Source organism: Oryctolagus cuniculus, chromosome 16, assembly GCF_051225735.1.
Source record: "Oryctolagus cuniculus isolate XC-2025 breed Fujian yellow rabbit chromosome 16, ASM5122573v1, whole genome shotgun sequence".
Taxonomy (NCBI): Eukaryota; Metazoa; Chordata; class Mammalia; order Lagomorpha; family Leporidae; genus Oryctolagus; species Oryctolagus cuniculus.
This window is the reverse complement of record NC_142882.1, coordinates 8544311-8559890: the sequence shown is the minus strand read 5'-3', so window position 1 is coordinate 8559890 and position 15580 is coordinate 8544311. Positions and strand designations below refer to the sequence as shown.

The following is a 15580-nucleotide window of genomic DNA, read 5'->3' as shown; positions in this document are numbered from 1 at the left end:
AGGCTCCGAGAAACCACACCTCAGAGGACGCTCAGAGCTGCCCCTAAGGAACATCCTGGTGGGGCGGAGGCACCTACTCTTGCTGGGGCTGCTCGTGCTGTCGTAGCCCCCGAAGGTCTCGGCCCTGCGGGGCAGGCCCGCAGAGCTGCCTCCGTCCTCCGTCTGGCTGATCGCGCCGCCCAGCCGCCCGCAGATCAGGCTCTGGATGCCCTCGACTGTGGAAGGAGCCGGGAGAAACGGGTTACCCTGCAGAGGGGCTGCATCTGTTTGGCTCCCTGTCCACAGCACAGGCAGAGGCCGGGCTGCCTGTCCCAAGGGCCAACTCAGCGCAGCCAGGGGCTCTGCCTGGACCGATGGCTGCAGGCAGAGTGCAGGGTGACAACAGCCACCTCCTGCGAGTCGCAGGTGCTGGGCCCAGCACCAGCTCACGGGAGCCCTCTCAGCCAGCCCTCTGACTGCGTTTTTCTGGGGGTGTCACTGGAGACACCCGTCCCAAACAGAGGAACCCATCCTGGCCGGTTCAGACCCCCGGCCCGGTGAGGGCACGAGAGAGTGGCTGAGCAGGAGAGAAAGTGCTCTAGGTCTGCAATGCAGGGCTCTGACCATGTCTGAGGACCTCCTGGCTTTAGCAGACATCTGGGGAGGCGGGGGGTCATTCCTGCTGCCATGCCCCGTCCTCAGACAGACATATGTCCTGGGAGTGACGTCATGGCCACCTGGGCTGTGTGCCCAGCCTGGGGGTCCTCTGAGGAGGGGGGCACCTACTTACTCTCAGTCATGGCGGACCTCAGGATCTGCTCCCCCTGCAGGGTCTCGGAGGGGTCCCCGCCACGACAGAGGGCCCTGCAGTGGGCAGTGGTGTCTTCCAGGCCGGCCAGCTCGGCCATCTCTAGGTAGATGTGCTGCTTCTCCGCCAGGCTCCGGGAGATTAGCTGGTCCTGCAGGCTCAGGCGCTCTGCAGAGGCACGGCGGGGTCAGGGGCCCAGCGGGCAACCCCCGCTGAACCTGAGCGAGGTGTTGAACTCCTGCCTGCATGAGGACCGCTGGGGTGCAGCTGAACAGGGGGCTCAGGGCTCGGGGCTCTGCCCCCCCCCCCCCCCCAAGATCACAGCCTCATGCCGCAGCCCTGCCCCGAACCTGCCACAGAGCATCTGGACACAGCTCAGCTGGCGGCCAGCTCCGACAGGGCTGTAGGGGCCCAGGGCTGGCTGACTCAGGAGGGCTCTGTGGGGCTGCGGCCACACAGGGGGCAGGCCTAGGTCCCGGACCCTCACCTTGGAAGTCCCTGAGTCTCCCAGCGCGGGCCTCCAGCGCCTTCCTGTCCTCCTCAGCCTCACTGAAGGGCCCCTCCTCCTCGTCAGGACAGCTGTGGGGACAGGGGACAGGTGGTGGCACTGCCTCCTGGGCTGGCCTCTGCGCGGATGCTGGTTCTGCAGAGCCAGCCACCTCAGCCTGTAAAGGGTGCAAGGGTGGGAGGGAGAGCACCACGGGGCATGGCCGCCAGGTGTCAGTATGCAAGCGGAGGGCGGTCTGAAGTGGCTGCAGTGAGGACCTGCCAGGTGGGGGTGGCTGCAAGCCACCGGGAGAGGCCAGCAGTGCTGCCCAGTGCTCTGTCGGGCAGAGCACGAGCCATGCAGGTGACAGGGCTGGGGAGAAGGGACACAACACCACCACCTGCTCCAGTGGGACTGGCCCCCAAATGCAGGCTCCTGCTTGGGTCTCTCTGGCTTCTCATGCCCTGGCCAGGGACATCTGGGCTTTCCAGCACCCCCCAGGTCGTGCAGTGTCAGAAGGAGCTGGAAGGGGTCTCCTGTCCGTTTCAGAGAAGCAGATGGACGAGGCTCCAAGGTGAGATGAGGGAGAGGAGATGCGAAGCGGCCTCCCGGGGGGAGGGGGACTGAAGGTCACAGCCAAGGGCAGAACAGTGGGCAGAAGAGGCTCGGGCCCCCGGCCCTCACCTCTCGACGGCCCTGCGGATGTGGGCCATCCAGGCGTTCCTGTCCTCTTTGGAGCCGGTGTAGATCTCATACATCTCAGGCCCTTGCAGGGAGGCGCTGATCAGAAACATGGCCTTCTCCTCATTGGCTACTTCTCTCACGATGAGCTTTTGTAAGGAGATGACCGGGGGCTTCGAGTCCTGGACGGGGACAGTGGGGACAGCGTGAGCCTCAGGCGAGGGCAGTAGGGCTGGGAGCTGTGCACCCCGTTTCTCTAATTCTCTATTTAGTTGTTCATTTGATTTATTTGAAGGGCAGAGAGACAGAGCTCCCATCCATGGGTTCGCTCCTCAAATACCTGCAACAATTAAGGCTGGGTTGAGCCAGCTCCAGGAACGTGGCACTCAATCTGAGTCTCCCACGTGGGTGGCAGGGACCCCGGTACTTGAGCCTTCCCTGCTGCCTCCCAGGGCGTGCACTAACAGGAAGCCACACTGGAAGCAGAGGAGCTGGGACTTGGAGCAGACACTCAGATCTGAGATGCAGTGTCTGAAGCCCTGTGCCAAGTGCCCGCCACCTATTCCCAGAATGCTCCCCTCTTGCCAGGCTGGAATCTGGGAGGTTCCGGGAGGCCCAGGAGAACGCAGGGGGTGCCGTTCCAGCCACGCCTGTTGCCCCGCTTTGGCTAACACAGCCCCCGACTCCCCCTCCCGGCCCCTACCTACCACAGAAGCAAAGACGTATTTCTGGTCCTTCTCTTGGAGCAGCAGCAGCACGTCAGTCAGCAGCACGGCGAGCACGTCTGCGGGGATGCACACGAGGGGACGCGTCACAGTCAGCGTGGCCGCCGGCTCCCGCTCCTGCCTGCCCTGCGCGTGCCCTCTGACCTCACCCTCACCCGGCCCCTCCTGGGTTTGCACATTTAGTGCTGGTGAGCGGTGAACGACCAGCCGCCCTCCAACGTCCCCAGAGCGCCTGCAGCTCCAGAGCTCTGAGCGAAGCCCGGGCCTTGGAGCTGTTCTTGCTGTGATGTCCCAACATGAACCCTCCCCGCCAGTGCTCTGTCCTGCCTCCTGCTGTGGCCAGGCCGGCCTGGGCTCAGGCCCTTCCTGCAGCTCGCTGCCTGTCCCCGTGGGAGCGTCTCGCATGGCAGGCTTTCCCACGCAGGGCCCTCAGGTCGCAGGAGGGGCGCTGCCTCTGATGCCCTCTGCAGCAGATTCCCTTCCTCCAGCTGATCCTCTGCCCCGCAGCCTCCCGCTTCCAGGCTTTTCACCTGTTTCCTGCCCCACAGATGAAAGTCCCAGGGGATCTGGGTCTTGCAGGGTCCTCTGTTTCCACCACCCAGTTCAGGGCCTGGCACGCAGAAGGCACTGGATTCCCCCAGGGGGCGCACAAACCCACTCCCATGACAAAGGGACAGGTGCTGCCATCCGGCCACCCCAAGTAGCCTCCTGAACAACCTTTAAGATCTGGTGCCAAGGGCTGGGCTGGGATGTCTTGGGGGGCTCAGAGCACCCCCTGGGCTGGAGACACTGGCAGTCCTCTGTGTCCCCAGGGGGTCCTTCAGCAGGTGGGTCTGTGGGGACTGACCTGTGACTGCAGGGGGATCACAGCTGAGTTTGTGTGAAGCCCTGGGTCTCTGTGTGGGAGGGCTCAGGGCGCCCCTGGGTTGCACCGATTCAGAGGCCAGAGGAAGAGGGCACTGATGCAGCTGCCTCACTTCTGCTGCACTCCTGGCTGTCCAGACTCATCCCGACGTAGCGCACAACCTCCCTCTGACCACAAAGGAGCCAGGCTGCAGGGGCCAGGGTGTCAGCTGGAGCCCACCACTCCAAGACGTCACTCACCATTCCAACATTGTACCTAACACTCTAAGATGCTGCCACTACTCCAAGATCGCGCCACCACTCCAACATGGCTCCACTATTCCAAGATGGCACCACCACTCCAACATGGTACCCAATACTCCAAGATGGTGCCACCTCTTCTCCAACATGATACTCCAAGATGGCTCCAGCACTCCAAGATGGCACCCACTACTCCAACATGGTGCCACTACTCCAAGATGGCGCCCAACACTCCAAGATGGTACCCACCACTCCAACATGGTACCCAATATTCCAAGATAGCTCTACTACTCCAACATGGTGCCTGACACTCCAAGATGGTGCCCACTGCTCCAAAACGGTGCCCCACCGAGGCTGCCTTACCTTTCAGGCGCCCGGACGCCGTCTTCCAGCACAGCATGCCCTCTAGCTGGAGCTGCCGCCGCAGCATATCCTCCTTGCGGAAGGCCAGCCCATTCTTGAGTTTGCTGGAGGACTTGAGATCCATCCTGCCCGCAATCTCCTTGAGGCGCTGGCCCTTCTCACACTCACTCACGGTGGCGTCCACTTGTGAGATGATGTCTCTGATGAGGTTCAGGGCCTGGGTCAGGTCTTCGTGGTCCTCAGTGCCGGCTGACAGACAGACACACACACAGTGTCCATCTCTGTCCCTGCACAGGGGCTCACAGGAATGGACACACTGTGCACACCTGGCGGGGGGGTTGTGTCTCTGAGGGGTGTTCCCTGAGGCTTTCACTCAAGAACCACCTCCCACTTAATCCCTGAGATGTGAGGGACCCTTGCCATCCCCTGCCACTCCCTGGGAAACTCCCCCAGTCCTCAGCTCTTCAGGACCCACCCACCCCCAGCTGTTGTGACCAAGAGCCAGCTCCCCCTGCTCCAGGTCAGGTTGCTCAGGGTCCACAGGAAACGCAGCAGGTGTGGAGAGCATTGCCCTGGCCCTGGAGAACTACTCACTGGGCAGTGTGCCCTTTGCCCTGTGACCTCTGTGGCTCCAGGCATGACCCTGTCTCAAGTCTGGTAAAGTGACACAGAGGTCATCTCTGGGCCTGTCTTTATCCAGGAGTGAGTTTATTTTTTTTCTCCAATGTTTATTTATTTATTTGAAATGCAGAGAGAAAGAGAGATATCTCCCTTCTGTTGGTCCACTCCCCAAATGCCCACAACAGCTAGAGCTGGGCCAGGCTGAAGCCAGAAACTGAGAACCGCATTCAGATCTCCCACATGGGTGGTAGAGACCCAAGTCCTTGATCTACCACCTGCTGCCTCCCAGGTGCTTCTGCATGTTAGCAAGTGGCTGAAACAGGAAGCAGAGCCAGGCCTTGAACTCAGGACTCTGACACGGGAAGCAGGCGTCCCACGGGACTGCTCCAGCCCAGCCTGTGCTGGCAGTAGGGGGCAGCAGAACACATGAGAGACCCTGTCTTTGTGGTGCTCGCTGCCCAAACTTTCTGGTGTCGGAAATCCCACGCTGCACCGGAAGGGGCGGGCACCTCCTACCTTCCGTGTTCTGAAGGATGCGCTCCACCAGCACCGGGTACTTGGTGATGCGCTGGGTCACCAGCAGGATGCACTCCTGCACACCCAGCCGCCGCACGATGGAGAAGTTGCCGATTTTCTGGGAAGGGGAGCACAGAAGCGCAGCAGAGCTTAGCATCCCATCAGCAGCCCAACAACCGGTAACCACGGCTCAGGGCAGCTTCCTCTGTCACCTCACCAGCGGCTTTTCTCTCTGGGTTTTGGAGCGGATGCACACTGGATCCCCGAAAGCAGGGATCGCCTGCTGTACACAGAAAGGTCACCAGTGCCAACGCAGCCTCAGCTTGTGTGCTGACCGGGGCCCCCTTGAAAGCTGCCGTGACCCTGCCCCTAACCCACAGCTGTCCTGGAACCCTGTAGAATCAGCCTGGGCGTGTGCCTTCCAGAGGGCCTCTCTGGGACCCCCCCGTGTGCACCTCTGGCTGAGCACACTGGGCGTGGCCTCTGCAGTCACTTCCTGGGGGGGCAGGAGCAGTGCCCCCCAGCACGACTCACATTCCATGGGCTTGGATGACTCCTGGGAATGTCAGCGATTGATGGCAGAGAGCTGCTGTGGGGCTGTGGGAGTCCGTGGCTGGGCCGAGCCGTCCGTCAGAACCCCCCCGCACACCCCCGCCCCCTGGTACTTCTCGCTCCCGCCACTGGGAGGCCCACTGCAACGCACGCCACGGCTCACTGGGTGAGCTGCAGCCCCCACGGCCTCTCTGGCTTCACATGGCTCCACTGCCGAGTGACGGCAATGGCACTGAGTTAGACACACATGCTTGTTAACGTCAGCTCAGCACAGCCCGATGTCACTTCAGAGCACAGGTACCCCTGGGGCAGAGATGGCAGGACTGATCCAGAACCAGAGGGGTGACTGCTGACAGGAACCCGGCCTTGACCTATGCAAAGGACGTGGGTGGTGGGCCTGGGTCGACCTGGTGATTGTGGATGTGCAATGGTTTTGATTCCAAGCTTTGAGTCCTCCCCCCACCCCCCAACAAGGATCACTCCGCAGGCCCCGGGGGACAGTCAGAGGATGAAGGGGACCAAGGTTTACAGCAGTGCTCCCGACCATGGCCAGAGCTCCCGAGGCAGGGCGGGCGGCCCTGGCGATGATTCTCCTGTCACTCACACGGTCCATGGAGTGATGGTCAGGGGATGCCACGTGAGGGGCCGCCTGGTGCAGCAGGGAGCAGGGCCCTAGACGTGTCTGTTTTGCTTTCCCCCCTGGGGATCCTACAGCAGGTTCACTGATGCGCTCTGCTGGTGGCACAAGGATGACTTATCCCCCGGGCTCCCAGGAGATAGCTTTTATTCAGGAGGCACAGACACAGGGAGACGGAGAGCCCCAACATGCTGGTTCACTCCCCAAATGCCCATGATGACCAGGGCTGACTGGGGGGCGGGGAGGAGAGGGCATCAAGTGGTGGCCAGGAGCTCCACCCAGGCCTCCCACATAGGTGGCAGGGACCCAAGCACTCGAGCCACCATGGCTGCCTCCCCAGGGTGTGCACTGGCAGGGAGCTGGGGCGAGGAGCCGGGGATGGGAGCCCGGCAGTGTGCTCTGGGATGCGGGTATGATCACCAGTGTCTCACCTGCCAGCCAAACGCCCACCCCCTGCAGGAGCTCCGTCTCCTCCCGAGTCTTACGCTAACGGTGCGAAGAGGGTGGGAACTCGGCCTGCCAGTGCTGTCCAGAGGTGGGGCCTCTGGGAAGTGCTGAGATCTGATGGATCATTTGGGCAGGGCCCTGTGACCCAACGCTGGTGGCTCTATCAGGAGGAGGAGAGAGCGGACGGACACGGACACGTGTGCTCCTAAGCCCTTGCCATGTGATGCCCTGTTTGTTTCCTCGGACACGGCCAGGGCGGCTCCTCAACCTCGCGCCTCCAGAACCGTGAGCCAGCAATGAACCTCTTTCCCTTACAGAGCTGGCCTGGCCTCAGGGACTTGGTTAGTGACAAAAGGCTGTGACGCATGTTCTGAATGGGTTTATGGTGAAAAACCAAACTGTGAAAAATCGCTGCAACCCCCCAAGTGCCAAGACGCTGGGGTCCCGCGGGTGGAGCCTACAGCAGGGCAAGCACTGCGCTACAAGGGCGGCTGGCTCGCGCCTCACCTTGATCAAGTTCTGGAACTTCTTGTTCTGCTGCAGCAGCAGCTTATAGTGGCTCACCGCCTCGTTGTGGCCGCTGCAGAACACACCGTACTTCTCTCTCATTTTCTCCCCGTTCTCACCTGAAAACTAACACGACACAGGACGCGGCCGTTACCAAGGCGAGACGAAGCACGCATGGTCTCCTCTGGCCCTGCCCACCCCACAGCTGGCACTGCTGGGTCTGCTGCCAGCTTTGCTTCCTGACACCCCCTGTGTCGGGGCTGTGTTTTAGGACAGGGGGTCGGACCCCAAGGTGGGATGGGGGGAGACTGAGCAGGCTTTCTGCTTAGGGACTGTGCTACGTCACAGATGGTGGAAACCTCCCTGAGATCCAAGAAGAAGGAAATATAGTCCCCTCAGTGTCAGAAACACCAAAGAGCTACAAGCAGTATTCTTGTCACTTCCAACTAACAGGCTGGGAGGTTTAGAGCAAGCAGTCGGAGGTTGGATGAGGGGTATGACCCTCTGTCAATCTTGACCGCTTGGGGTCAACACCCCTGCAGTGGACAGCTCTGGGCCACGAGCACGCTTCTCCAGGTCACAGACACAACAGCACCGACCCACCCAACAACACCACCATCTGACTGGTGTTGGTTCAGGTGTGTATACTATTTAGGTCTCTGTTTTGTGGGCATAGCTGCAAGGGGCCCAGGCCTGTAACCTCTGGGGTGGCAGGTGCTTGGTACATGGAGGCCGCTGTTACTTCATGGGGGGAGGGAAGGGCAGACACGGAGCAGCCCCCTGTGCCCCCATCGCGGCCGTGCCCACCTGCTGCACCAGGAGGTCCCCGATTTTCTGGATGATGTAATTCCTTTCGCTGCCCTCCTCCAGCGCCTCCTGGCGGCGCTCCTTGAGGCGGGCAAGGAAGTGGCTGTGCAGGTGCAGCAGGTCGTCGGCGCACGGGAAGAGGCGGCTGACGGCCTTGCCGCTGAACTGCAGCTCCTCCTGCAGGGCCCTGGAGTACACCTTCAACATGATCTTGAGCGTGCGCACATGGTGCGCCTCCGTCTGCATCAGCTCTGCAGAGACGCGGGCACTTGTGGGTGCTGTCTGCCTGCCGGGCTGCGTGTGCCGGGCTGGCTTCTAGAACTGCCCCTCCCCAGTGTCTGGTTGCCCAGACCTCCTCCGGCCCCAGCTAAAGGAGCAGCAAAGAGAGAGGGCCTGGGACATGAGCTAGGACCTTGGCATCTGAAGGGGTCCGTGCCCGAGGTCTGTGCAGATGATCCTGGTCTGCTGTGGATGGCACTGCTGTGGTCTGCCACATGCGTGTGTCTCAGCCAGATCCAGACGGCACCGGACCGCGTGCTTTTGTCCCCTTCCTCCCAGGATTCCCAACTCCCAAGTGGGAGATGTCAGAAATGACGGGGTCCTGAGGGTGGAGCCCCGGATGGGAGCCCAGACCCCAGTGAGATGCAGCCCCCTGGGAACCAGGAGTTGGGCCCCAGCAGGTACGAATCTGCTGGCACCACTCGTGGGCGGCTGACAAGTCACAGTGGACCGAGACAGCCAGCAGCAAGGTAAGGCTGAGTCAGACGCGGGCACACAGCCGGCTGCGTCCGTGTGCACCCAAGGCCTTCTCTGGGGCAGGCAGGGTCGTGGTCCCTGGGGGTCGTGGCCTAGAACCAGACTCCAGGTGGAACTGAGGGGAGGGTGCAGGGCTCCGGCCGTCTTACCGTACAGGACGTCCTGTCTTTTCACCACCTCTCTCTTTTGCTTCCTGGCGTATGCCGAGTCCACGGCAAGGCTCCAGGACTCAGCCTCAAACTCGTGGGTGTCGGATTCGATCTCACTCCTCAGCGAGGCGGTGTAGGGGTCTGCAGGAAGGGCCGGGCTGCTGCTGGCAGGAGCTTGGAGCCTGGAGGGCTCTCTGGGCCACCCCACCACAGTCCCTCCCACGGACACGTGAGCGCGGGCCCCTGGCACTTGCCATTGTGAATGGGGACCATACCTTCTACAAAAACAGACTCGGCGTTGGAGGACGTGAGTGAGACAGAGTCGTCGGCTGCCTGCTTCAGTTTTAAAAACACAGAGTCGGCCTCATCCATCTCTCCTGTGCCTGGTCTAGGGGGAAGTGACAAAAAAATCCCACTTGTTTGAAAAAGGGGAATTAAACACACGCATCCCCATATACACGCACTCACACACATACACATATTACAAAGACCAATCGGAACATGACTGTCAGATTAGACACGATTCTAGAACTTTCCGGATTTCACTGGGAGCCTCAGCTTGGTCAGATTTTTCTGTGTGTATTCATTTACTGTCAAAGGATACATAGTAACTGCATGTATTTCTGAGGTGCAGGGTGACATTTGCATGTTCAAGGGATCATGATCAGAGCAGGGTCATCGGCCGGTCCGTCACCTCAAACCCTGATCATTTCTTGGTGTTGGGCGTGTTCAGAACCCTCTCAACACTGGCCCCCAAGCACCACTGTCCAGTGCTGGGGAACCCATGGCCCACTGCCCCCGGCTGCTCTTCAGCCTCTCCTCCCCTGCACTGTCTCAGCTCTGACCTCAGGACGTCTTCCACAAGCCCCTACCCCCATGCGAGTCAGGATCACAGGAGCCCGCTGCAGCCCCTGGGATTCCTCCTGCCGGGAGCCAGGTGGACACAGGGGAGTGGGGGCAGGTAGGGCCCCTTCTCACAGGAGAGGGTGACCCGCGCCAGCTCAGTAAAGATCACGGCAAACACCTTGGGTTTCAGCGTCTCTTTCTTCCTGAGCCTTTGCGGGAATCACCGTAAAGTCCCGTGCAGCCAGGCAAGGCGCGCAGCACAGGCTGAGCACAGCCAGGAGCCCTGTCCCGGGTGGTCCCTGCACGCGTGCACGTATCCCGGGACACATCGCTTTTGAATAAAGAAAAAGCAGGGGGCTTGGGAGCAGGTGTTACTGGGAATCGCACATGGTGGGGTGGAGGCGTTGGCTCTGCTGAATCAAAGTAACCCTAGTTAGGGGTCTCCTTCCAGAAGGGCTGCTGGATGCCGCCCACCCCACCTGAGGACAGGGAGGGGCCCTGGCTTACCCGACTCGAGGCCCCGTTCCAGCTGGGCCCGGTGTTGGCTGGGGACCCCCTCTCTGCGCGACCGTCATGCCGACATTCCTGCCCTCGGACAGGAGGTTGCCCGGAGGGTGCTCCTTCAGCGAGGCTGCAACAGAGGCAAAGACCGAGTTGGTGCTCAGGAAGTGGGCAGGGCAGCGCAGGTCGCCGGCGCGGAAGCCCCGCTCCGCCTGGGGCCGCAGCACCGACAGGATCTTGGAGGTCAACAGCTCGTTATCCAAGAACACGTTCTCATTCCACTTCCTGGGGAAAGAGCCGTAGAAAGACAGCTCGGGGCGGCCGGGGAGTGCCCTGCGCCTGTCGCCGCCGCTGCTCTTGGAATGTGCGTTCCCCATGTTCGCGCTGCGCTCGGGGCTCCGAGACCCGGCACCGCGCCAGGCCCGGCTGCGCGGCTTTTATGCCTCGGTGGGATCCTTCTAGAAAAGAAAGCTGCATCTCCCCTCGCAGTATTGGCTGAGGCAGCGGGGCTGCAGGGCAGGAAATTGGTCCCCCATCGTGACCGTTTGGCGTGGAGACATGGTGTTTTCTCCTTTGGTAAAACAATAAATAAATTAAAAAAGAAAAAACCTGACAGCTCTCTACACTGCGCTCGGGCTTGGCAGGGGGTGAGGAGCAGGGAGCCGTTTGCCTTGGCTGAGAATAACCACAGACTGCGAGCTGCGCGGCTCTGAGCTCGGTGTGGCTCCTGCCCGCGGTAATGAATCTGCAACGGGATAGCAGCGCGAGGGGGGGCACTTGAGTAGACTTTTACCACCAAGGGGCATGAGGGGCCCTGCCCCTGTTGTACACAGTGGTTGTAAGCCAGGGGAGAGGCTCAGATGTGGGACACGCCTGCCCACTGATGGCCCTTCCCCTCCGAGACCACCAGCCCACCACCTATGTCCAGCCTCACTGGGATGGGCTGCCCCAGGCAAGAACAAGTAATAGCTTTGAAAAGAGTCTGAGACAGGCATTCGGGGACGAGGTGAAGCCACTGCTTGGGACACTTGTATCCCATCTGCATGCTGCAGTGCCTGACTCCAGCTTCCTGCTAATGAATGCACACCCTGGGAGGCAGCAGTAACCAAGCCCCTGCCGCCCACTTGGGAGGCCTGGATTGTGCTCTACCCCCAAGTCTCCTGAACTTTGCACAGCCAGGTCAAGAGGCCACCAGATTTCACTTCATCCCTTCCCTTTCCGTCTTTCTTCAAATCTATTTATCTGAAAGACGGAGGGAATTTCCATCTGTTGGTTCACTCTCCAAATGGCTGCAACAGCCAGGGCTGGGCCAGCCTGAAGCCAAGAGCCCGTAACTCCATCCTGGTCTCACACATGGATGGTAGGGCCCAAGTACTTAGACCATCATGTGTTGCCTCCCAGGGGCATTAGCAGGGAGCTGGATGGGAAGCAGAGCAGCTGGAACTTGAACCAGTGCTCCCACACAGGATGCTGGCATCACAAGCATTGGCTTAAATCGCTACACCACCACACCCACCCTTCTGAGCAGGTTCTAGTTCAGGTGGAGACTCAGGGAGACTGCAAATTTGCAGTAGGTGGGTGTGGCCCCCAAGTCCATGGGTTGGAAACTGAATTCCCAACTGGTACAGTGCTGGAGGTGGGGCCTCCCTCAAAACAAGTGATTGGGTCCCTAGGGCTCTGTCCTCACAAATAGATTCAGGTCATTATCACCAGTGTGGGTTAGTTAACCCAAGAGTGGATCTGCTAACCAGTGTGTCTGGCCCTCTTTGCCTTTCTGTCTTCTGTCATGGGAAGACACAGCATCAGGTGGGCCCCAGAGGCCTCCCAGCATCCAGAACCATGAACCAAATAAATCTCTTTTCTTTGTAAGTTGCTCAGTCTCTGTATTCTATTATACAGATAGGACAGTGCATATTAGAGATTTTCTGGCAGAGGAATGATGAAAGCTTGTTAATTATAAGAGATATTAACCATCAGCCATGTGACACCGGATTACACGCATTCTCCGCAGCTGTTCATGGTGAGGGTGGCATTTATGGGACTGTCATTGACCCAGGTGCAAAGACAAAAATCACAGACCAAGGGCTCCACGGCCCAGGACAAGCACTTCCTGCTTCTGCTAATGCCCAGGAAGTTGTGACCTAAGAGTACTAACATGGGGCATATCCTGAGAGGCAGCCTTCGCTGAGCATCCTGGTGTGGATGACAGATGGCTCCCGAGAGCCCGAGGCCTGCCCCAAGTCAGATGGATTCCACGTTAATCAAATGGTGCACAGAAGAAAGATGACCGTAAACCCCACCTAAGAATTGCTCATTCCAAAGAACCTTAATAAACCAAGAGCCCATAACTCCATCCTGGTCTTAATAAACCAATAAACTATTGGAAAAGCTAAACCTGTAGTTATATATATATATATTTAAACTATATATAGGTTTCTAAACTCTTACAAATTTATACATGCACACATACATGTACATATACTATATATGTATGTATGTATTTGAAAAGCAGAGAAAGAGAGAGATATTTATCTTCCATCCACTGGTTTGCTTCCCAAATGCACACTGCAGCTAGGGATGGGGCAGAAGGAAGCCAGGAGCCAGAACCCCACTCAGGTCTCCATGAAGGTGGCAGGGACTCAAATCACTCCCAGGATGTGCATCAGCAGGAAGCCCGATGGGAAGTGGTGGTGGGGCTCGGGCACTTTGATATGGGAGCCACAGGTCCCATGCAGTGCCTTCATTTCTCCCCAGCAGGAAGAGACTTGAACCTTCCTCTGATGATACAGCAATGATGAGGTTTTCACGTCTTAGGGTGGACAGTCGCTGACTAAGGCTCTCTGTAAGGGACGCAGCCATGGGAATAACTCCCTCGTCAGTGGCTCAGCCCAGAGACCACGTGCTAAGCACATCTTTTTGTTTGGCATTTTTGATGCTTTGACAGCTGGGGTCTCGAGCGGCGGGGCGGGGTGGGGGGTGGGAGGCTTGAGACACAGCCCTCCCCAGGGTCACTGGTTCTTAGAGAATGTCAAGAACTCATAGACACCTGTCATACACAGAACAGTTGATCCACACCCTCACCACCTGCTGCCTCCATCCAGCTGGCACACTCCAGCCCTCTTTACCCCTCCACCTTCTGTCAAGGGACAACCCAGCGGCAGGAGGGCCCTTGGGAGATGTTGGTGCCATGTTCTGGGACCTCCCAGCCTCCCTCCTTTGTAACAGTCACCCAGTCCTGGTTTCTATTAGAGCAGCAGCAGAGGTTTTCTGGCAGAGGGACCACAGGAAAGCTTGCTGGCGGATGTGAGCCACCTGCTCCGGTACACGATTCCACATATGCCCTGCAGCCACCAGACTGCATCTGGGGATGGCCCTGAGCCCCAGGGCCTGCGGAAATCTTCCATGGGCCAGTCCTCAGCCTGCCTCGTGGTCCTTCCTGCAGAAACCACAATAAAAGCTCTGTCCCACCTCCTCCTCCCTGCTCTGCCTCCTGACCAGCCCCGGTGGGTCCCCGCGTGGCCGTGCCCTGCCTCCTGCTTCTAGGCACTGAGCGTTTTCACTTGTGCCTTCATGTCGGTCATTTTCACATCTGCGTGCCTTACCCCTGCTGGCTACAACAAATCTCAGGTGCCCTTAAACCACTGCCTGCCAGGTATGCAAAGCCTCCGGTCTCTTCCTGCTGTGGCTTTCTTGTGTCTAGAGAGAGGAAGCGCACCACACCACGGAAACTGGGAGGCTGGGGTGGCCACTGTGACGCAGCAGGTTAAGACGCCACTTGCCAGGCTGACGTCCCATACTGGAGCACTGGTTTGAGTCCAGCCACTGTGTTTCCAACCCAACTTCCTGCCGATGTGCTGGTAAGGGAGTGGATGATGCAAGTGTTGGACCAGGATGGAGTTCCTGGCTCCTGGCTTCAGTATGGCCCAGCCCTGGGTGTTGTGACCATTTTGGGAGTGAACCAGCAGATGGAAGATCTCTCTCTCTGTCTGTCCCTCCTTGTTATTCTATCTTTCAAATAAATAATCTGTTTTCTAAAGGAAAAAAAAAAACAAACTAGAAGGCTGCAGGAGAGGATGGAAGATGGTTTGGTGCTTTGGAAAACGGTCTGCTGGTTCCTCAAACAGCTGGACCCAGGTAGCATAGGACCCGACACTTCTAATCCTGTGCACCTGCCCAGAAGAAGTGACAATGCTCACCCACACCAATATGTGTGAGTCTTCACAGTCTTCACAGGCAGGGTCCACAGTAGCCCAGGGCAGAGACAACCACACACTCATCACCTGGTGTGATCCTGTCCACACACACAACGGGATATCATTCAGCCGTGAAAGAATGAAGTGCAGACACACACCACAAGATGGAAGAACCCTGAAAACACCAGGCTCTATAAAAGAAGTCAGACATGGAACACCACGCGCTGAGTGCCTCCTCCATCTGCAGGCAACATCCAGAGCTGACAAGTCTGCAGACAAGAGACAGACGGATGCTTGCCAGGGGCCTGGGGAGGGCGGTGCTGGTAAGGTAGCGGCTAATGGTTATGGGGGTTTCTTTTTGGGGTCTTGAAATGGACAGCAGTGACTCTGAATATGCGAGGAGGTGCAGAATCATACCCTTAAGTGGGTGAATTGTGTGGCTTGTGTGTATCTCAATAAAGCTGTTACACATGCACACACACACACACACACACACACACTTCCAGGGAAGAGAAGGGCTGACCCGGCAGGTGGAGAACGGGATGGGACCTGTCGTTCAACATATGGGATGGGTCAGTCCTGCTGCCCTTGGCCCCGAGCGCAGAGGAACATGCCTCTGGCTCCTGCTACTGTGTGTCCCTAAAGCCGACAGCCATGGTGGGCCACTCAACTGGTGTGGTGCTGTGCTCACAAGCTCAGCTACAGGAGCCGTTCTGCAGCCTAATTAGCACCGTCTGCCCCCCGCTGAGAGGCACCATCGACCTGGCCGGCTGTGGCCACTGCGCACCGCGCACCGCGGAGCTGCTTGTGTGTGCAGACCAGGAGAAGTGGCAGGGCCGAAAATAAGAAGTGAACAGTGAAAATGGAAAAAATTCTTTGGCCTGAGCAGGGAGGGAGAGAA

At 58.9% G+C, this 15580-nt stretch overlaps 1 protein-coding gene across 8 annotated transcripts in view; it reads right to left on the bottom strand.

The window, feature by feature from the left end:
• ARHGEF18 (Rho/Rac guanine nucleotide exchange factor 18) overlaps positions 1-15580 on the bottom strand; it is an 89032-nt gene that overhangs the window by 4891 nt on the left and 68561 nt on the right. For all 8 annotated transcript variants that reach the window (XM_089316258.1, XM_089316259.1, XM_089316260.1 and 5 more), the window contains 12 exons: positions 10493-10616; positions 9415-9527; positions 9140-9280; positions 8235-8485; positions 7428-7553; positions 5285-5402; positions 4148-4396; positions 2663-2739; positions 1959-2137; positions 1275-1366; positions 770-955; positions 78-215 (listed from right to left, as the gene is read on the bottom strand). In XM_089316258.1, the coding sequence (XP_089172384.1) occupies positions 78-215; positions 770-955; positions 1275-1366; positions 1959-2137; positions 2663-2739; positions 4148-4396; positions 5285-5402; positions 7428-7553; positions 8235-8485; positions 9140-9280; positions 9415-9527; positions 10493-10616 (1794 nt within the window). The remainder of the gene's footprint in view (positions 1-77; positions 216-769; positions 956-1274; positions 1367-1958; positions 2138-2662; positions 2740-4147; positions 4397-5284; positions 5403-7427; positions 7554-8234; positions 8486-9139; positions 9281-9414; positions 9528-10492; positions 10617-15580) is intronic.